Source organism: Macaca mulatta, chromosome 12 (genome assembly GCF_049350105.2).
Source record: "Macaca mulatta isolate MMU2019108-1 chromosome 12, T2T-MMU8v2.0, whole genome shotgun sequence".
Classification (NCBI taxonomy): Eukaryota; Metazoa; Chordata; class Mammalia; order Primates; family Cercopithecidae; genus Macaca; species Macaca mulatta.
The window spans coordinates 135,618,821-135,640,626 of NC_133417.1; the positions used below are offsets into that span (position 1 = coordinate 135,618,821).

A 21,806-nucleotide genomic window follows, 5' to 3' on the forward strand; every position below is an offset into this window, starting at 1 on the left:
TTTTTTCCCTTTCTTTTTTCCTTGTGGCACTCCTTTGTGATTTGATGAATTTTAAAGTGATATGCTTTGACTCCTTTCTCTTAATTTTATTTCTTTACTGCAGGTTTCTCCTTTGTGGTTACTATGAAGCTTACATAAAATATCTTATAGCTATATCATCTGATTTCAAGCTAACAACTTTAACCACATATAAAACTCTACACTTTTGTTTCTCTCCTCCTTCACATTTTAATTGATTAATGTTACAATTTACATATATTTTATATTGGGTATCTAAAACCAAATTACTACAGTTATATTTATTTAAATATGTTTGATTTTTAATTTTTAAGCTAGAATTGAAAGTGATTTATGCACAATCATTACAATATAAGAGATTTCTGATTTTAACTAAATATTTACCTTTACTGGTGAGTTTTTTATATTTATATATTGTTATGTTGTTAACTAATATCATCTCATTGCAGCTTGAAGAACTAGAACTCACTTTAGCATTTCTTGTAAGACAAGTCTACTGATGATGAACTCCTTCAACTTTTGTTTTTTTGGAAAAACCTTTATCACATCTTCATTTAAGATAGACAGATGTACCAAGTATAACACTCTAGGTTGGCAGGTTTTTTTTCTTTCAATATTTTGAATGTGTCACCCTAATCCCTCCTGGGCTGAGAAGAGGAGGTTTCCACTGAAAAATTTACTGTTAGTCTTATGAGGGCTCTGTTTTATGTGATAAGTTATGCTTTCCTTGCTTTCAAAATTATCTCTTTGTCTTTTGATAATTTAATTATAATACTTATTGGTGTAGAATTGTACTGTTAAACCTGTCTGGGGAACTTTAGACCTCATGAACCTAAATGTCTATTTTTCTCCTCAAATTTGGGAAGTTTTTAGTCATTACTTCATGAAATTGACTTTCTGCTCATTTTTCTCTCTCTCTTCTTCTGTAATTTCCATAGTTTGTATGTTGTTTCACTTGATGGTGTCCCATAAATGCAATAGGCTTTTTTCACTCATTTTCATTCTTTGTTCTTTTTGCTCCTCTAAGTAGATAATTTCAAATGAACTCTCTTTCAGTTCACTGATTCTTTCTTCTGCTTAAGTAAGCTGTTGGAATTTTCTGTTAGATTGTTCAGTTCAGTCATTGTATTTTTCAGATCTAGGATTTCTGTGTTTTTTTTGTTGTTAATGGTTCCTATTTTTTATTGGCATTATATTTTGTTTATATATTGTTTTCTGATTTTGTTGAGTTGTCCATCTGTGTTTTCTTGTAGTTCCCTGAACTTTTTAAAGAGGATTATTCTGAATGTCAGTTAGCTCATAGACCTTCATTTCTTTAGAGTCAGTTATTACAGCTTATTAATTTCTTTTAGGGGTTTTATTTTGGCTGATTTCTTATGATCCTTGTATCCTCACATTAGTGTCTGTACATTTGAGGAAGCACTAACCTCTTCCAGCCTTTATAGGTTTGCTTTGGCATGGAAAGTCCTTTAATAGTTAGTATACCCTGGAGTTCTGGACAGGTCAGCTGGTAGCATCCATGAATAGGCACAGTTTGCTTTTGGGATCTCTAGTTGCGCAGGATTATTGCCTGTTCTCTGGTGTTTGCTGGGGACGCTGGCTGGCCTGTATGGTTTGTTGAGTGTTTCGGTTAGACTCTTTTGTTGGGCAGGGCTACTGGCTGGCCTCTGAGATTGAACAAGGCCTCAAGCTACTGTTCAATGGGACCACAGGCTAGGCTCTGTGATTAGACAGGGTTGCAGGCTGTGTTTTGCAGTTGGGTTGAGTCACTGTCTGAGTTCTCCTCCAGAGCAGAACCACTGGTTGTGCTTCAATGTCAATCAGTGTTGTTATCAGGTGCCTGGGTTTGGTGGGGCCACAGGCTATGCCCCACAATTAGGTGCTTGCGGCAAGCTGGGCTCTTCTGTCAGATGGGATCATTCTTTGGAATCCCTGGTTAGGCAGAGCTGCAGGCTGCACCCCATAGTTTGGCAGCATCACCGGCTGAGCTGTGTGATTAAGTGGGGCCATAGGATATGCTCTACAATTGGACAGGGTGACTGGCTATACTCCCTGCCTGGAAATGGCTGCAGACCATAGGCTGGGATTTCTGGTTGGCTGGAGCCACAAAGCTGTGCCCCTCAGTTGGGAGGTGTCCTTGGCTTGGTTTACTGTCCATGCCGGTCATTGGCTGGCTGTTGAGGCTGGGCAGGGTTACTATTTGGGCTTCCTGGTTAGCAAGGCTAGAGGCCATACTCTGTAGTTAGGCAGAGTGGCTGGCTTGATTACCTGCCTGGTCAAGGACATATGTTAGGCTTTGAAGCTGGGCAGAATCTCTTTGGGGGTTCCCTGGTCCAACAAGACAGAAAGCTAAACCCTGTAGCTGGCCTGGATTGCTGACTAGGCACCCAAGCCAGTTAGAATTGCTGACTATGCTCCCTGGCCAAATAAGGTCACCAGCTTGCCTCTGCAGTTGGGCAGAGCTGCTAGCTGAGCTCTCTGCTAGGGTGCAGATGGCAGGAACACAGTTACCAGCATGGTGATCCACGCACTGGCCACTGTGAGCCCTGCCCTCACTTCTTCATTTCTAGTCAAACACAGGTGGTCTAGCCGCAGTGATTTCCCCTTTGTTTCCCATGAGACAAGACAGAAGTGGGCCTCCTAAGATGTAGCACAGAATGCTACAGAAGCAGGATGTCCTCCACTGGAGAAACTTTGAGCTCAGGAAAACCCTCTTGATGTGGCACTTTGCCAGACTTGGGGAGGAGCAACACAGTCAAAGTGAAACTATAAGATTCAATAATTTAACTGCTAAACATCTACCTAGAAATGAAAACATATATCCACACAATGACTTGAATGCAAATATAGTAACATTATAGTAACAGTAACGTTATAGTTAACTTTCACAAAATCTATCTTACACTGTTTCCAAAAGGCCATTTTATAGCAATATGTAAGGGTTCCAGTTTTTCCACATCTTTGCTAAAACTCATTATTGTATGTGTTTATAGCCATTCCAATGAATGCATATTAGTATTTTGTTGTGGTTTCAATTTGCTTTTCTCTAATGACTAATGATACTGAGCATCTCTTCTTGTCTTTATTATCTTCCATGTGTCTTTTGGAGAAATATCTATTCAAATCATTTGCTCATTTTTAAATTGGGTTATCTTCTTGCTGAGTTGTCAGAATTCTTTACATATGTGAATATAAGTAGTTTACTGAAAATACAATTGGTTAATATTTTCTCCCAGACTGTAACTATTCTTTTCTTTTTCTTAATAGTATACTTGAAGCACAAAAGATTTCAGTTTTGTTAAATTTCAGCTTATCAATTTATTCTTTTAAGGATCATGCTTTTGATGTTGTAGCTAACTCTTCATTTAACCAAAAGTCACAAAGATTTTTGCCTTTATTTTCTTACAAAAGTCTTACCATTTTTGCTCTTTTAGAAGATTACTACACAATTTGGGGAACCCAGTGAAAAATAAAAATGGGGGGATCCTTGTTCACAAATTATTAAGGATTTCAGAACAGCGAAAGCAGAACGCTAAACTAAGCACAGAGTTGTTTGTGACTGCACAGGATACATGCTCATGAAGCCAGTCCTGCTCTTACATTTAGATCCATGATCCATTTTGAGTTGATTCATGTATATGATGTGAGGTAAGGGTCTACATTCGTATTTTTGTACATGTAGTATTTGTTGAAAAGACTATCTTTTCCTCATTTAATTGCCTTGGCACTTTTGTTGAAAATCAATTGCCGAAACCACAAGGATTTATTTCTGCACTCTCAACTCTGTTTTGTTGACCTTTATATATCTTTATGCCGATGCAATAACTGTCTTGATATGGGTAGCTTTATAATAAGTGTTGAAATAAGAAAGTATACATCTTCCAACTTTTTTCTTCTTTTCAGAGATTGTTTTGGCTATTCTGGGTTCTTGTAATTCCATATAAATTTTAGGATTAGCTTCTCAATTTCTTCAAAAAAGCCATTTGGGATTTTGATAGGAATCACATTGAGTTTATAGGTCAATTTGGAGAGAATTGCCAGGTTAAATATATTGAGTCTTCCAATCCATGAACATGGGTATATCTATTTATTTAGATTGTTCATTTGTCTAGTAATGTTTTGTCATTTTCAGCATACAAGTCTTGCATTCTGTTTGTTCAGTTCATTCCCACATGTTTTATTATTTTGCCTACCATTAATTTTGAATTTGAGAACTCAATTTTTGACATTTCTAAGTTTACTAGTTGGTTGTTTTATAGAAACAATATCACTGAATAAGTTTTGGGGGTGTTAAATATACTTACTCTAGGCTGGGCAGGGTGGCTCATGTCTGTAAACCCAGCATTTTGGGAGGCCAAGGTGGGCAGATCACTCGAGGTCAGGAGTTTGAGATCAGCCTGGCCAACATGGCAAAACCCCATCTCTACTAAAAGTACAAAAATTAGCCAGGAGTGGTAGCACACGCCTGTAATTCCAGCTATTAGGAAGGCTGAGGCAGGAGAATTGCTTGAACCCGTGGGCAGAGGTTGCAGTGAGCTGAGATCAAGCTACTGCACTCCAGCCTGGGGGACAGAGAGAAACTCCATCTCAAACATAAAATAAAATAAATAGACGTACTCTGAAGTCTTATTCTATTTATTTATTATTTCTCTTTCCTCTGATGTTAACCAAAAAAATGGTAAAAAGAAAGATCTGAAGGGACCTGGTTAGAACCTGAAACTGTCCACTAAGCCAGTGTTAACACCTGGGGCGTAGTGGTTCCATGTCTTCCCTAACATTTATTCTGAATTTTACATACAAATGAGAGACTTTTTGTTTAATTTATATAAAAATGGGATCATAATATATTAATCTGAACATGATGTTTTCATTGAACAACAAAACCATTACCTTCAACCTAAATTGCTACAATTAAATAGCTATGTAATATTTCAACAGTGTACATTTATGATAATGCACTCAACCATTCAGCCAAATGGACAATTAGGTTATTTTCAGGTTTAGAGACATGTGTTATTGTTGAGTTGTTGTTGTTGTTGTTGTTGTTTTACTACTAAAAACAATGCTTCAATAAATACTTTTGTATTTATGAGCATGTAGTCAACAAATATTTATTAAACACCTTGTATATATCAGGTACTCAAGAAAAATTAATGGACAAAACAGACACCACTGCCCTTATGGCATACATATTTTTGGGAGAAGAGAGGCAATGAAGAAGATGATAAACAATAAACAAACAAATGTGTAATTTATTTAATATGTTAGGGAGTGATAAGAGCACGGGAAAAAGAAATAGAGACAGATGAGGGGATTGGGAGTATGGGGGCAGGCTGGGGGATTGTGGTTGTGATTTTTGATAGGTTGGTCAAAGCAAGTCTCATTGAGAAGGTGACAGTGAATCAAGGATCAAAAAGAGACAAGGAAATTAGTCCACGGCATAGATATATGTATCCATGCTAGGCAGAAGAAACAGCCAATATCAATTCCCTAAGGCTACAGTATGTCTGGTTAGTTAGGAAACAACAAAGAGGTGAGTGTGACCAGACAGAAGTGATCAAGGGGAGAGGAGAGAAGGTTGGATCATTACAGACCCTTTGAACAGTGTAAGGATCTGGGTTTCACTCTTGAAGAAATGGGGAGCATTGAAAGTTCTGAAGTTCTTGTTTCTATAGGATACATGTTGATCTTTTTATTTATATGGGATAGATTCCAAAATTGGATTTGCTGGGTCAGTCTGTAGTATATTTTAAAATTTAGCGGATGTTGCCGAATCTTTTCTGAAAAGGCTGTAGTAATTCATGCTCACATCAGTCATGAGTGCCTGTTTCTCTGAATCTTCTCCCACATGGCATAGTGTCACTAATGAAATTGTGTTTGCCAATCTAATGAGTGAGAAATGGTTTCTCATTGATGTTTTAGTTTGAACGTATTCATATGTGTATTGGACATTTTAATTTTCTTTTCTTTAAGCTGCCTGTTCAGGTCCATTTTGGAGAGGTTGTTATTTTTTATTAGTAGACTTTAGTCTTTGCCTATTAATGGCAGATATATTAACCCTTTGTCATACATATTGAAAATGTTTTTCTACACTGTCTTTTATATCTGTATTGCTTTTTAAGAACATTTAAATCTATTAAGAGAAATCTTCCTTTAACTATTCTTGTCTCAAAGTGTTCTTTATTGACTCAGACATTCTGTCATTTCAATATTTAGATTATTTTATCCAGGTTTTTTTTTCTTTTTTTTTTCGAGACGGAGTCTCACTGTCACCCAGCCCAGAGTGCAGCAGTGTGACCTTGGCTCACTGTAACCCCAACCTCACCAGCTGAAGTGATCCTCCTGCCTCAGTCACTCAAGTAGCTAGATCTACAGGTGCACATCACCACATCCAGCTAATTTTTGTATTTTTTGTAGAGACAGCATTTTGACGTTACCCAGGCTTGTCTTGAACTCCTGATCTCAAGGGATCTGCCCACGCCAGCCTCCCAGAGTGCTGGGACTACAGGCATTAGCCACCACACCTGGACTTTATTCAGTTTTAATGGGGTTTCTGGTTGCAAATACACCATACTTACATAATAATTTCAGAAAAATTGATGCTTTAAAATTATTACTTTTTTTCTACTTGGGAGCATTTTATATATCTCCATTTATTTAGATCTTATTTAATTTTCTTCAATAAAATTTTTATAGTTCCTATACTTTTAAGATGTTTATAAATATATACATGTGTATTTGCTATTGAGTCTGAGTATTTTTTTAACTTACGTTGTTCCAAATAAGAACTAGTAAGTTTTATATATCTATTTTTTATTCATACTCGTTGGTGTATTAGTTCGTTCTCATACTGCTGTAAAAAACTACATGAGACTGGGTAATTGAAAAAGAAAAGAGGTTTAATTGACTCACAGTTCCACAACCTTAACAGAAATCATGACTAGGAGGTCTCAGGAAACTTACAATTATGGTAGAGGGTGAAGGGAAGCTGTCACCTCTTCACAAGTCAAAGCAAGAGAGAGGGAGTGAGAGAGAGCAAGGAAGGAAGTGCCACACTTTTAAATAATCAGATCTCGTGAGAACTCACTCACAATCATGAGAACAGTATGGGAGAAATCCACCTGCATGATCCAATCACCTCCCACCAGGTCCCTTTCCAACACGTAGGGATTACAATTTGCCATGAGATTTGGGTAGGGACACAGGGTCAAACCATATCATTTGACAAATTAATTTTCTACTTCTCATGAATTTTATTAGGTCTCTCTCTAGTTTTTCTATGTATATAATTATAGAACATACAATACTGTACCTTATTTTAGTATTTATACTAATTGTTTTATTTTCATAGCCTATCATATTAACTAAAGCTTCCAAAATAGGCATATGTGTATGTGTGTATATATATATTTGTATACACACATACACACACACACATATATATGTGTGTATATATGTATAATGGTGGTAATAGTAGACATTCCTATATGGTTTTCTATTTAAATGACTTCACCATTCATGTTTACCATAACATTTGTTGATTTTAGAGAGTTCATGTTATGTTAGTTTTTATTTCATATACAGTTTTTATTTTTAAAAATAGCTGTTAGGACTTACCAAATTCCCTTTTAAAATCATTTGTGAATATACTCAAATACTTCTCCTTTTATTTACTGATGTAAAATTACAGACAGATTTTCGAATTTTGAACTGTTTTTTCTCTTATTCAGTCTCATTGTCATTACCTTTCTCTTTCTTTCTGTTTCTAAATGGCCTGTAACTACAAGTTTTATTTCATCTTTAACCCAACACAGTGTGTTTTCTTTTGCTTTCTAAAATCTTAAGAAATTTATTTTCCTTATGCAATATGTTTCAATTCTATTGATTGTAACTTATTGAGACTTCTTTTGTGGCCAAGATTATGCTAAATATTGATGATGTGTTCTCTGTTTTTAAGTTACAAGATTAAATAATAACTCATTCTTATTAACTTATCTAGAACCTGTATATTTTGTCCATTTGAGTATATGGAAAGAGTAAAAACTTAGGGGTGAATTGTTTTGCAATGCCCATAAAACATTTGTCCCATTATTTGTTTCTTGAATTTTGAATTGACATTAATGAGAACTGTTCTGCTTTTTGTTTTATTTGAAGTTGCATACCATAAATTGCCTATTTTTGATTTCAGTATATTTTGTGTCGCTGCATCTTTAGTTGGATTCTATCTTTGATTCCAATCAGTATCAATCTCATCAATATTGATGATGCTTCCAATATCATTAATATTGCCTTTCAGTATCATTTCTTCAGGTATATTCAGTGTTATAATTTTTCAACCTTTCTTCTGTTTTACCTTTTATAATTCATTGTTTTTCTTGTTTTATCTCTCTAAAAATGCAAACTATGTTTGCTCTTTATTTTTATTTTCAGAGTTTCATAAGTCTTATAAGATCTGATTTCACTCAATCAGTAGTTACCTTCAACTTTTCAAGTTCATTGTTTAATCTGTATTTCTGTAATTGTTACAGTTGACTCTGAAGCCATATTTTTCTACCATATTGTTGTCATACTTGAAACAAATTCCTTAACTCAGTTTTTCTTCACCAACCCTGTTCAACATTTTAAGTTTGTTGATATAATTTGAAGCTTTAATTCAAATAGTTACTATTTGGAATTTCCCCACATTTCCCATAATATCTGTTTCTCCTGAGGTAACTTTTCTCTCTCTCTTTTTTTTTTTTTTACGCTAGTCTTTCTAATATTGAAGTATTTCCTCAAATGTCTATTGATCTGTGGTTATTTGTTTCTACGTAAGAGAAGGCTTTGGAAATCAATCAATGTGATTCCCCAATTAAAAAATAAAGAAGGAAAATCATATGAATATCTCATTAATGCATTTGATAAAATTTAACATCTGTTCATGATAAAACTTCCAGCATATTAGGAATAGGAACTCAGCAAATTAGGAATAGATAGGGAGGAAAGTCATATGAATATCTTGGTAGATGCATTTGATAAAATTAGTAGTTCATGATAAAATTCTCAGCAAGTTAGAAATAGTGAGGAATGCAAAGCACAGTGGCTGACAGCTGTGATCCCAACTCTTTGGGAGGCCAAGGTGGGAGGATCACTTGAAGCCAGCAGTTCAAGACCAGCCTAGGCCACAAAGCAAGACCCTCTCTCTACAAAATATAAAAATAAAATAAAAAATTAGCTACTGTTGGTGGAATTGTAAACTAGTTCAACCATTATGGAAAACAGTATGGCGATTCCTCAAGGATCTAGAACTAGATGTACCATATGACCCAGCCATCCCATTACTGGGTATATACCCAAGGGATTATAAATCATGCTGCTATAAAGACACATGCACACGTATGTTTATTGCGGCACTATTCACAATAGCAAAGACTTGGAATCAACCCAAATGTCCATCAGTGACAGACTGGATTAAGAAAATGTGGCACATATACACCATGTAATACTATGCAGCCATAAGAAAGGATGAGTTTGTGTCCTTTGTAGGGACATGGATGCAGCTGGAAACCATCATTCTCAGCAAACTATCGCAAGAACAGAAAACCAAACACCGCATGTTCTCACTCATAGGTGGGAACTGAACAATGAGATCACTTGGACTCGGGAAGGGGAACATTACACACCGGGACCTATCACGGGGAGAGGGGAGGGGGGAGGGATTGCATTGGGAGTTATGCCTGATGTAAATGACGAGTTGATGGGTGCTGACGAGTTGATGGGTGCAGCACACCAACATGGCACAAGTATACATATGTAACAAACCTGCACGTTATGCACATGTACCCTAGAACTTAAAGTATAATAAAAAAAATAAAAAAACAATAAAAATTAAATAAAAATTTTAAAAAAAGGGAGTGGAAAAAAAATTAGCTGGGCATGGTAACGTCTATAGTCCCAGCTATTCAGGAAGCTGAGGTGGGAGTATGACTTTAGCCCGGGAGTTTGAGGCTGCCATGAGCTATGATTGCGTTACTGCACTCCAGCCTGGGCAACAGAGTAAAACCTTCAAAGAAGGAAGGGTACTGGAGGGGAGCGGAGGGGAGGGGAGCGGCGGGGGAGAGAGAGAGAAAAAGAAAGAGAGAAGAGAAAGAAAAGAAAGAAGGAAAGAAAGAAAGAAAGAAAGAAAGAAAGAAAGAAAGAAAGAAAGAAAGAAAGAGGAAGGAAGGAAAGAAGGAAAGAAAGAAAAAAAGAAAGAGAGAGAGAGAGAAAGAAAGAAAGAGAGAAAGAGAAAGAAAGAGAAAAGAAAGGAAGGGAAAGAAAGGGAAAGAGGTAAAAATATGTATAAAGGCATAACAAACATCACACTTAGTGATACTGCTAGTTGCTTTTTCCCTAAAATTGGAAATAAGACAAGGAAGTTGTCTCTCACTTCTCTGCAACATTGTATTTAAACTCCTGAGTAGTGAAATAAGATCCGAAAAAGGAAATAATTGTTATTTTGGGGAAAGAAACAGTGAATCAGTCTTTTTTTGCTGATGACATTATTTTCTTTAAAATATAAAGGAAATCTATAAATACTTTACTAGAACTAATACATGAATTTAGCAATGCCATAAATACATGGTTAATGTTTCTCAAACCAATTATATTTCCTACAATGGTAATAAGGAATTTGAAAAGCAATATCATTTAAAGTAGTACCAGAGAGAATAAAGTAACTAGAAATAAATTTAATGAAAGATGTGCCTGATTTTTAAAATTTATCTAAATAAATGGAGAAATATACGATGCTAACAGACTGCTAGCTCAATATTGTTGTCAGCTCCCCCAAATTTATCTATAGTTTCAAATCAAACCCAAGAAAAATCCAAAAGCCTTTTCTTGTAGAAATTGACAAATTGATTTGAAAAGATATGTGGAAAATCAAAGAATCTAGAAAGTCCAAGACAATCTTTTCTAATTGACTTCAAGACTTTCTTTAAGCCATGGTATTTAACACAAAATCATATCAGCATAAGGGTAGACAAACAGATCAATGGTATGGCATAGAAAGTAGAGATATAAACCCATGCTTATATTGTAAATTGCTTTTTGAATATTTTCATGACCTTGGAGTGGCAAATTCTTCTTAGAGAGTACACTGAAGTCATTAATTATAAAAGAAAAAATAAAAAATTGGACTTCATCCAAGTTAAAGATTTTTTCCTATCAAAAGACATAATTAAGAAAATAAAACAGAAGCTACAGACTGGGTGAAAATATTTACAATACATAAATCAGACAAAACACTTCATCCATAATCTATAAAAAACTCCTACCCATCAATAAATAAAATAAAATTCAATAATATAAATGGGTCAAACATTTGAACAGACACTTCACCAAAAAATAAATAAGTTGCCAGTAAACACTTGAAAACGTGCTTGACATAATTTCCTCATTAAAGAAATACAAATTAAAACTAAAATTAGATATCACATCGTACACACTGGAATGGCTAAAACTAGAAAGGCCATCACTGGTAGTCTTAAAAAAAACAGTTTGTCAGGTTTTAAAATGGTTAAATGTACTCTTACACAACAATCCAGTAATTCCACTCCCACATATTTACCCAAGAGAAATGAAAACATTTTACTACAAAAAGACTTGCACAAGAACAACAGTTTTATTTATACTAGTCTCAAACTGGAATCCACTCCAATGTCCATCAACAGAAAAATGAGTAAGCAGATTGTGGTAGATTCACATAATGGAATACCGCTCAACAGTAGAAATGAACAAACTAACTGTTCAACACAGCAACATAGATGATAAGCAAAATAAGACAGACACAAAAGCATGTATATGTTTTACCCATTTATATGAAATCCAAGAACAGGCAATATGAACATATGACAGAATAAATGACAGCAATGGTTGCCCCTGAGAGGCTGTCTTGCCGCATTTGGTCAGCATGCAGGGTGACAAGCAGTGTATGCATTGCTCTGTTCATTTTACAAATAACAAATCAGTTTTTAGCTGTGTGTCTCCCTTCACATCGCCACTGTTTCTTCAGAATTCTGTAGAGCACCACGATTGCTTTCTTAACCTCTGGGAGCATCCCCTACCTATTATTGCAACTAGCACTTTTCTGCCCACTTTTTGTCTTCGAGATTTTATTTGAAATCTCTTATGTGCTCATTGTCCTCCACCATTCCCTTTGTCATCGTAAATCTAATTCCTTTGTTATTATTTTAATGATCTTTAACCAGAAACGTTTTTTTTTACAGGAATTCAAACCAATAATGTGACATGATTGTGTCCTGCTTTATGCTGCGTAATGGGAAGTGCCAATAATTCTCTTCTGGTTGGATAAAAAGATCTCCCAAGTTTTCATAACATTTAGGAATACTGAGATGTTGATTAAAACATTATCAGAGCAATAACATGATCAACTAAGAACTAGAATTAGAGACTCAGCTTTAAAATTGCTTTAACAGGAAACAGCAGCAATTTCTGAAATTCAGATGCCTAAAATGATTAACGGTATATAGCAATAGTACAGACAGATTGATATTAACACAAAGCAGAGCCAGATGTTCCAGGAGATATCACTGATATTCTCATGAAATTCTCAATAATATGGTATTATTATCATTATTAAACCACACTGTATTATTTATGAATTAATTTTATGATATATGATGGTATTTCCTTCCTAGCAGCTATAGATTAGGGAGGAACATCTTATTTTTATTTTGCCAAATTTGTTTTCTCTCAGTTGTTGATTAAGATGCATTTTCAAGGTTAGATTTTTATTTACATTCCATTGACTTTCATTTCTCTATGGATGACCTGCTTACTCCATCTAGATTCTGTAGGAATTTAATACTTTTATTTTGAAAAATATTCCAGATATGGTTAGGTGAAGATATCTTTACAATGACTTCGTTCAGTTTAGACTGGGCTTTTTCAGTACCCTCTATATTAGTCTTGCATAGGCTCCATGATATCTTCTATTACATCTTTGTTTGTTGCTTCAATTCCATTTATTCTGGGCTCTACTGAGTATCACCTATTTTATAGGTGTTCGTTCTTTGTAGCTTGTCCTTTATATGTAAGGTCTTACAGTCTCCACAAACATCTCAGAATCTTGACGACCATTTTCACATGGTGTCCTTTTTCCCTAGGATATTCACGGAAGACCAGGATGTAGATGAGGGGCTTCTCTATGACACTATGTTCAAGCACTTCAAAAGACATAAGCTGGAGATTTCAAATGCAATAAAAAAGACATTTCCATTCCTTGAGGGCCTCCGCGACCGTGAACTCATCACAGATAAAATGTTTGAAGTAAGTGAAGTTTATTTCACAGCCTGGCAGATATGCTTTCATATTTTACAAGTATTTCTGTAAGTGCTCCTGTAAGGCAGAAAAGAAGAGGAGAAGCAGAGGTCACCAGAGATGGCCCTACTTCCAGCTAAGGAAGTGGTGTTCCATGGCACCCTCTGGAGTTGGGGTCAATGGTACTGGAGAAACTGGAATAGAAACAGGTGTTCTCCATAAATGTACAATGTTTTGTAGAATTCATACACTATAACATAAACCAAAATTTTAAAATAATTTTAATGAATTGATTTACTGAAATCATAATTAACAGAGCATTTTATTTCAATTAACATCAATTTAAAATACCTAGATCTGAGAACATTAAAACCCACAGGGAACTGGTGTCTAGAGGGGACAAATTTGGAAGTAGATGCTTGTTATTCTTTCTCCAACACATTCGTTTTCTTTGTCTTTCCTTTATTTGTGCATTTCTGGAGTCTTGGAATATGGGTAAATTCCATCCATAGGCCCTGCTGGAGATACAGAGCAGCGAGTCATCTCCGGCTATGAATGTGCTTCCTCTGTGGCCAAGTTCACAGCAAGGGGAGAATGGTCGCCTGGTTTCCTTGAGCCCTTCAGGCCAAATCAGTCTTGGGGGAAAAGCAGAGGTTGTCCAGTCAACAAAACAGCCACTCATTTATTGCCTGCTACGTCTATCCCAAAAACATATCAGTCAGGTGCTTAAAGAACTTTGAGCCCACTTTTATCCTTCAAAGTTGTTCCTTTTTACATCTAATGTAAATAAGGGTGAGGCGATCACGCTCAATCAGTGGGTATTTTTAAGGAGATGGAATTTACTTCTTTCATTACTGGCTATACAAATATGTAAAAATTATGAAACTTTACATGCGAAGATACCTGTGAAGAGAAATTGAAATTCAGTAAACATAAAATTTCTTTTTATGGCTCTTCTGTAACTTGAAAGTCTGTATTTGTATTTTTTCCATTCAATATTTTTAAAGGATTCTCAAGATTCTTGTAGAAACCTGGTCCCTGTACAAAGAGTGGTGTACAATGTTCTCAGTGAGCTGGAGAAGACATTTAACCTGCCAGTTTTGGAAGCACTGTTCAGCGAGGTCAACATGCAGGAATACCCCGATTTAATTCACATTCGTAAAAGCTTCAACAATGGTAATTAGGTTTATTATCTACCTTTTGAGTTCCAGGGCCAATTTTTTTCAATAAGCATAAATAGAGCTCCTACCATGTGTGACACATTGTGTTGGGCAGTGGGGATAGAGTAGTTAACAAAATAGACGTGTCATGCATCATCTTGAAGCCCGTGGTATATGATTATGGTAAAACAGATACCTGGAGGTCTGGTTCACTGGCCACTTAGACTCACAGGACAACCAGAGCCACGCTGGCATCAGATTGACTTAGAAGATAAGAAACACAGAACCCCAACGGGGCAGCATCAGTTGTTTCTTCTCTTTAGTGGGAGTCCTTGCAGTGGCCTACATAGCAGCCCACTAAATTGACTACTACCTGCCTTGAGTGACAGCTTAGCTGTGGGTGCGGGATCCACTTTGGCATAGCACCACATGTCTGTGGGAGTCAATATCTCTTGTAACAACTCCATAGTCATAGCTTTCAGGGTGCCATAGGGACAATCTGAGTCGTAAGAGTTATCAATTGAAGGAAGACCACACTTATTCCTTCCCTACAGGTATTTATAGTTCATGTAGAGTTTCAGGCAACCAGTTATGGGTCATTTCTAAGCCCAGGGTTTGCCCACTAAGACCAGGAAAAGGCTACCTTTATTAAATTTCTAGAATGATGAGCAAGAAAATTAACCCCGGGTCAAGTTTGACTTTACTGAAGGATAAATAGTTTTGTTAACCCTTTACCCACAAGGGTTAAAAGAAACGTTAATCAAATAATCACAAAACTGATTGCTCTGACAGGGACTATTTTTGGTGCTGTATCAAACTGAAGTTTTGATTCTTGACTTTTTTCCTGAGAAGGCATAATTTATACTATTATAATGGTACACAGTAAAGATGCCCTCTATTTTGTTTCACTTGCCTGGCAAAATTTTATTCCCCTCACAGTTTGATCTCAACCCAGTTCTCCAAATGAGAGATAGAGACATCACAAGAAAAATGAGCACATGCCCTGAAGAGGGTGGATGCTATGGGGACTGGAATAAAAGTGTGAAAGCATGTCTGCAAAACAGGACAAACTGGATCTGACTAAATCCAAGAGTGAGAAGCAGTATAGGAGCTGACCTAAGAGAGATCAATTGGAGGAAGATAGTAAATGGTCTGGAATCCAAAGCTAAGGAATTTGAAGTTTATTTATTAGGCAATAAAGAAATACTACAAATTTATAAACAAGGAAAAAAGTTTAGGCAGTTATATATGGTATGGCTTATTGATTTGTATTAATACTAACATTATCTAGATTAAAATAATTGTTGTAACAAGTCATTCAAGTCAAAAAGTGAATAAAAGGAAATCACATATCTGGGCACAAATTTCAAGTCAATGTTATGTTTGTAAGCAGGATGGCCCAGGCTGTGGGGATGAAGGGAATAGTGTTACATTTACTGCCCACATTCACAGGGGCTCTGTTCCTCTCCATGGACTGCAGGGATTCCCTTCCTAACCCCAGTGTCCACAACTCATGTGTTAGTTTCTGGCACTCCTTATGCTTGGGTGACCTGCACTGAGGCTCACTGTCCCCTTCCTGGGCCAGCACTGCCCACTGCCCCAGCCAGCACAGCAGTCCACCCACCCTCAGGGAGATGCTGCTGACTCTCAAACCCTAAAGTCCACACAAGCTGCCCCTGTGTCCCCTGTTATGTTTATTTGGGAACTGTTCATCCTCCCTGACCCAATTAAGCCAACGTTTTCCTGTTTTCTAGCCTCATCTTTAAAGCTGTTGGAGTTTTCTCCTTTATTTTTTATATATGTATGTTTTTGGAGATAGGATCTCACTCTGCCCAGGTTAGATGGCAGGCTAGTGAGCTATCTCTGCTCACTACAACCTTGACTTCCTGGACTCAAGTAGTTCTCCCGCTTCAGCCTTCTTAGTAGCTGGGACCACAGGTGCACACAACCACATCAGGCTGATTTTGTTAGTTTTTTTTTTTTTTCTGACACAAGGTCTTGCTGTGTGGTCTAAGCTGGTCTCAAAATCCTAGGCTTAGGCGATGCTCCTGCATCACCATCCCACAGTTCTATGATTACAAGTGTGAGCCACTTCACCTGGCCAGTTTTCTCTTTTATGATGGAATCTCTCTAGGACCTGAGACTATCCTTCCAGGGAATCCCTCTGTTTCTTCCTTACACTTGATATATGCCTACCCTGCCAAATGACAATTTTGCAGGTAACACAACTCACTGTGTTTCCATTACTTCTTTATCGTTAAATTTTGAGTATCCTCTTTCTGTGTAGGACACATAAAAGCTCATTGTTGAGGTCGTCTCTTCTCTGTCCCAGAAGATGATGGGAGAAGTTTAAGTCATGTGTAACCCTCTGACTTCTGAGTCACCCGAATGCTGGAAATTCCTAAAAGCCAATTTCCAGATGTTGTCCCTGGTTCTCACAGATCTTCAATTGCTTTCTTCTCTCTCCCACTCTTCAGCAATCCAAGACAAATTGTCTTTCCAAGAAAGCGATCGAAAAGAAAGGGAAGAGAGGCCTGACATCCAACTAAGTCTTGAACAAGGTAAAAATGACAGAATAAAAATTTTCTCATTGCTAAGAGGAAAAGGAGACAAGGGAGGTGAGGGCCCAAGGTTCTGAGGGGAAATTGTGAATCAGGGAAGACGTGGAAGGACCATGGAGAAGTCAAGGAGGGGGTTGTATGAGCTCCTACCCAGATGTCGGGTCTGGAGAAGTGGCCAAAACAAGACATAGTTGGCTCAACAACCATAAAGGAATCAGAGCCAAGTGTGTCAGTAGGCCAGATTTACAGATGCTAACTACCTAGAAGTAACTGTGATTTAGAAATGTCCCTGTAGGAGGTCAGTATGAAGCTGTGAAGTGTTGAGAACCACAGCTCATGGCCCATGGTCAACATCAAAGAGGAGACCCTTGGGGGAAGAAAAGCTCCTGTTTTATCTGTACTTTCACATTCTCAACACTTTTGACGCCAAACGTGGAAAATCTCCCCACACCAACCATCTCCAATTCCCTGCAGAACTGTGAACCCCATCCTAAAGGGATTTCCAAAGGTCACCTCATTAACATAAACAGGCTTGGTTGAAATGGGGTTGTTATGCATAACAGGAAGTGCGACTGAGTCTCTCTCTGTCACCCAGACTGGAGTGCAGTGGCATCATCTTGGCTCACTCACTGCAGCCTCCGCCACTTCTTACTGTTTTCAAAGAACATTAGTAGTTTCTGGAATGATAAGAGCTTTTTAATTTTTTTCTATTTTACTCAGGACTACAGGTAGAAAAATAAAAGTAGAGAAAAGGATGAGGAGGTGCAAAACATGGGGAGAGCATGACTCTGTTATGTGTGAGGCGTGATTATAGGAGCAGGCATATTTTTTTCCAGAGAGCACTTCATCTTAGCTCAGAATATTAGTGTGCAGCATCACAGCACTGGGAACTCTTCTCTGGTCACTGTCTAGAGGTCACCCAAGGAATGTGTGTGACCTCGAGAAGCTGAAAAGACAAGGAAATAGGTTGTCCTCTCCAGACCCCAGAAAGGAATAAAGGCCTACTAACATAACGGCTTTAGGCAGTGAGACCCATGTCACACTTCTCCCTGACATAACTGAAAGATAATAAAATACAATAATAAAAATAAAATAACTCTTTTGTTTCTCATTAGTTTCTGGTGAACTAGAAGATTACCAAATGACCAAAGAAGGAGAATCAGAAGAGCTTGCTTCTAGCTTGCTATGATGTGATGTACCAAGTAATTATAACTTAAAAATAATAAAAACAGGCCAGGCGTGGTGGCTCAAGCCTGTAATCCCAGCACTTTGGGAGGCCAAGACGGGCGGATCATGAGGTCAGGAGATCGAGACCATCCTGGCTAATACGGTGAAACCCTGTCTCTACTAAAAATACAAAAAATTAGCCGGGCATGGTGGCGGGCGCCTGTAGTCCCAGCTACTCGGGAGGCTGAGGCAGGAGAATGGCGTGAACCCGGGAGGCGGAGCTTGCAGTGAACTGAGATCCGGCCACTGCACTCCAGCCTGGGTGACAGAGCGAGACTCTGTCTCAAAAAAAATAAAATAAAATAAAATAAAATAAAAATAAAATAAAATAAAAATAAAAAAATAATAATAATAACAAAAACAGAAACAGAGTTCTGATAATGAAAAAAAAGACAGAAGAGGGTAAAAAGGGAGACTTGAAGGAAGAGTCAAATATAGGGAGGAGCAGTGAAAGAAGATTTCAGAGGAGAAAGTAGAGAAGTAGGTAGCAACCAGGGTGCAGAAAAGAGGGTTATTGGGGCAAATTAAAAGTTCATAAATTACAATTTCGGCCCAGGAGCAGAGCAACCAGCATGTGAAAATGAGAAGTGCTCCTATGTCATGGGTTTCTCCGAAGAAGTGCCAGAAAGCCCAGAAGCAGAGATGGAAAATGGCCAAGCATGTGGCAAAATGGGTAAGGCTGCCTGAGAGCTGTGGGATGGGGATGGCTCAGGGGGCCCCACAGACCCTGGGAAGGGTGGAGGCAGGTGCTCCAGTCCGCCCAGAATCCTGTTCTCTGCATTTGCTTCACCCAAGCTTTTGGGGAACTACAGGGAGGCAAGAGATCGTTATAAAGTTTTACTTATCAGGATGGGCTCTGTTGATTACATATAGGTGACGTCATAGAACGGTGCTCTTTAAAGTGGCAGTTATCCTGTTTATTGCATTAATATGTTAAGTTACCCTCAATATTCCATGGAACCCAAGACAACCCAGTGAACTTCTGCTGGTAGATAATAGTGTCATTTTGCTACACCTTAGAAAGGCCTCACCCAAAAGACAACTAATCCAGGTACTTAATTGTCAGGAGGGAAGACTGCAGATCTACTCTTACCCCAAACCATACTTTTGATAGAAGACCCAGGGCCCATCCTAGACTCATAGTTCTCAGTTTAGTGGTTCCTCTAGAAGAAAGAGAGGAATGACTATCCAAACATCTTTATAAACTCCAGCCTTCCATAGTATGAATTGTCCTAAAATCTGTAACTTTTATTTATTAATTTCTGTTTCCTCACCACCACTTGTTATTTTCTAGATACTGTGGGTATTGGAAACAACTCTACTTTGGAAAAACCCAAGAGGAAGAGAAGTAAGAATAAACAAGAATTTACTTGCTTTCAGTGTTACAAATATGTTTTTAATGCCAGAGTTTTCTTATTGTCATTGTTACTATTTCTGTTATTATTTGCAATACTATAGTAGACACACTGGTGGCCTCCCCAAAAAATGTCCACCTCCTAATCCCTGGACTGTCATCTGCTATCTTACATGGCAAATGGGACTTTACAGATACAATTAAGCTAGGGGCCTTGAAGTGAGGAGATTATCCTAGGTTATGTGGGTGGGTCCAAACTAAACTTGTAGGCTTTAAAGAGTGGAGAACTTTTCCTGGCTATGGAGAAAGGAAAATGTGACTATGGAAGAATCATCAGAAATATGTAATGTTGCAGGCTTTGAAGATGGAAGAGGGAACCAAGGAATGTGGGTGACCTCTAGAAGCTGAAAAAACAAGGGAATAGGTTGTCCTTTCCAGCCCCCAGAAAGGAATGAAGATCTACTGACACCTTGACTTTAGGCAGTAAGACCATGTCACACTTCTCACTGACATAACTGGAAGATAATATATTTGTGTTGTTTTAAACCACTAAATTTGTGGTAATTTGTTACGGCAGCAATTAAGAGTAATATAGATGTTGGTACTTGGCCATGGGGTGTGGCTATCACATATTCCTGAAAGTGTTGGGATGTCTTTGAGATTGGGCAGTGGAAAGAGGTTGGAAGAATTTTAAATAGTGTGATTGGAAAATCCTAGACGAAAAAAAATGGAAGTTAAGTCAATTAATAACCCTACAATGGTCTCTAAGTGCTCACGTTAAAGGAAGAGTCACGTGTACTCCCTTTAAATAAAAATCTAGAAATGATGAAGCTTAGTGAGGAAGCTATGTCAAAAGTTGAGATAGACTGAAAATTAGGCCTCTTGCAGCAAATAATTGGCCAAATTATGACTGCAAAGGAAAAGTTCTTGAAGGAAATTAAAAGTGCTACTCCAGTGAACACTTTAATGACAAAGCAGAGCAGTCTTATTGCTAATGTGGAGAAAGTTTGAGTGGTCTGGATAGAAGATCAAATCAGATTCCCTTAAGCCAAAGCCTAATCCAGAGTAAGGTCTTAACTCTCTTCACTTCTCTGAAGGTTGTGAGATGTAGGAAGCTTCATAAGAAAAGTTTGAAGGTAACAGAGGTTAGTTCCTGAGGTTGAAGGAGAGAAGCTGTCTCATAACATTAAAGTGCAAGGCGAAGCAGCAAATGCTGATGTAGAAGCTTCAGCAGGTTGTCCAGAAGCTCTAGCTAAGGTCATCGATGGAGTTGGCTACACTAAACCACAGATTTACAGTGTAGACTAAACAGCCTTCCACTGAAAGAAGATTCTATCTAGAACTGTCATAGCTAGAGAGGAGAAGTCAATGCCTGGCTTCAAAGCTTCACGGGACAGGCTAAGTCTCTTTTTAGAGGCTAATGGAGCAGGTGACTTTCACTTCAAGCCAATGCTCATTTACCATTCTGAAAGTCCTTGGGCCCTTAAGAATTATTCTAAGTTTACTCTGCCTGTGCTATATAATTGGAATAAAGCCCAGATGACATTACATCTGTTTACAGCATGGTTTACTGAATATTTTAAACCCACCGTTGAGACATACTCCTCAGAAAAAAAGATTCCTTTCAAAATATCACTGTTCATTGACAGTGCACATAGCCATCCAGGAGCTCTGATGGAGATGTACAAGGTGATTAATGTTATTTCCATGTCTGCTAACACAACATCCATTCTGCAAGCCCATGAATCAAAGAGTAATTTCAACTAGCAAGTCTAAATATTTAAGAAATACATGTTGTAATGCTATAGCTGTCTCTATACATAGTGATTCCTCTGATGAATCTGGGCAAAGTCGATTGGAAACCTTCTGGAAAGGATTCACCATTTCACATGCGATTAAGAACATTCATGATTCATGAGAGGAGGTCAAAATATCAACATTAGCAGGAATTTGGAAGAAGTTGATTACAACCCTTATTGATGACTTTGATGGGTTTAAGACTTCAGTGGAGGAAGTCACTGTAGATGTAATGGAAATATCAAAAAAACTAGAATTAGAAGTGGAGGCTGCAGTGGCTCACACCTGTAATCCCAGCACTTTGGGAGGCCAAAGCGGGCAGATCACCTGAAGTCAGGAGTTCAAGACCAGCCTGGCCAACATGGTGAAACCCTGTCTCTACTAAAA

At 37.6% G+C, this 21,806-nt stretch overlaps 1 protein-coding gene across 12 annotated transcripts in view; it reads left to right on the forward strand.

The window, feature by feature from the left end:
- SP140L (SP140 nuclear body protein like) overlaps positions 1-21,806 on the forward strand; it is a 65,205-nt gene that overhangs the window by 13,424 nt on the left and 29,975 nt on the right. For 8 of the 12 annotated variants that reach the window (XR_013402222.1, XR_013402218.1, XR_013402221.1 and 5 more), the window contains 5 exons: positions 13,167-13,329; positions 14,328-14,496; positions 16,958-17,041; positions 18,825-18,941; positions 19,563-19,616. Coding sequence is in view for 7 of the 12 variants with exons in the window: in XM_077957808.1 (XP_077813934.1) it covers positions 13,167-13,329; positions 14,328-14,496; positions 16,958-17,041; positions 18,825-18,941; positions 19,563-19,616 (587 nt within the window). In the remaining 5 variants the exon portion in view is untranslated. Of the gene's footprint in view, positions 1-12,266; positions 13,330-14,327; positions 14,497-16,957; positions 17,042-18,824; positions 18,942-19,562; positions 19,617-21,806 lie in introns of all 12 variants that reach the window. The other 4 variants (XR_013402220.1, XM_077957806.1, XM_077957810.1 and 1 more) reach the window with 2 other exon arrangements.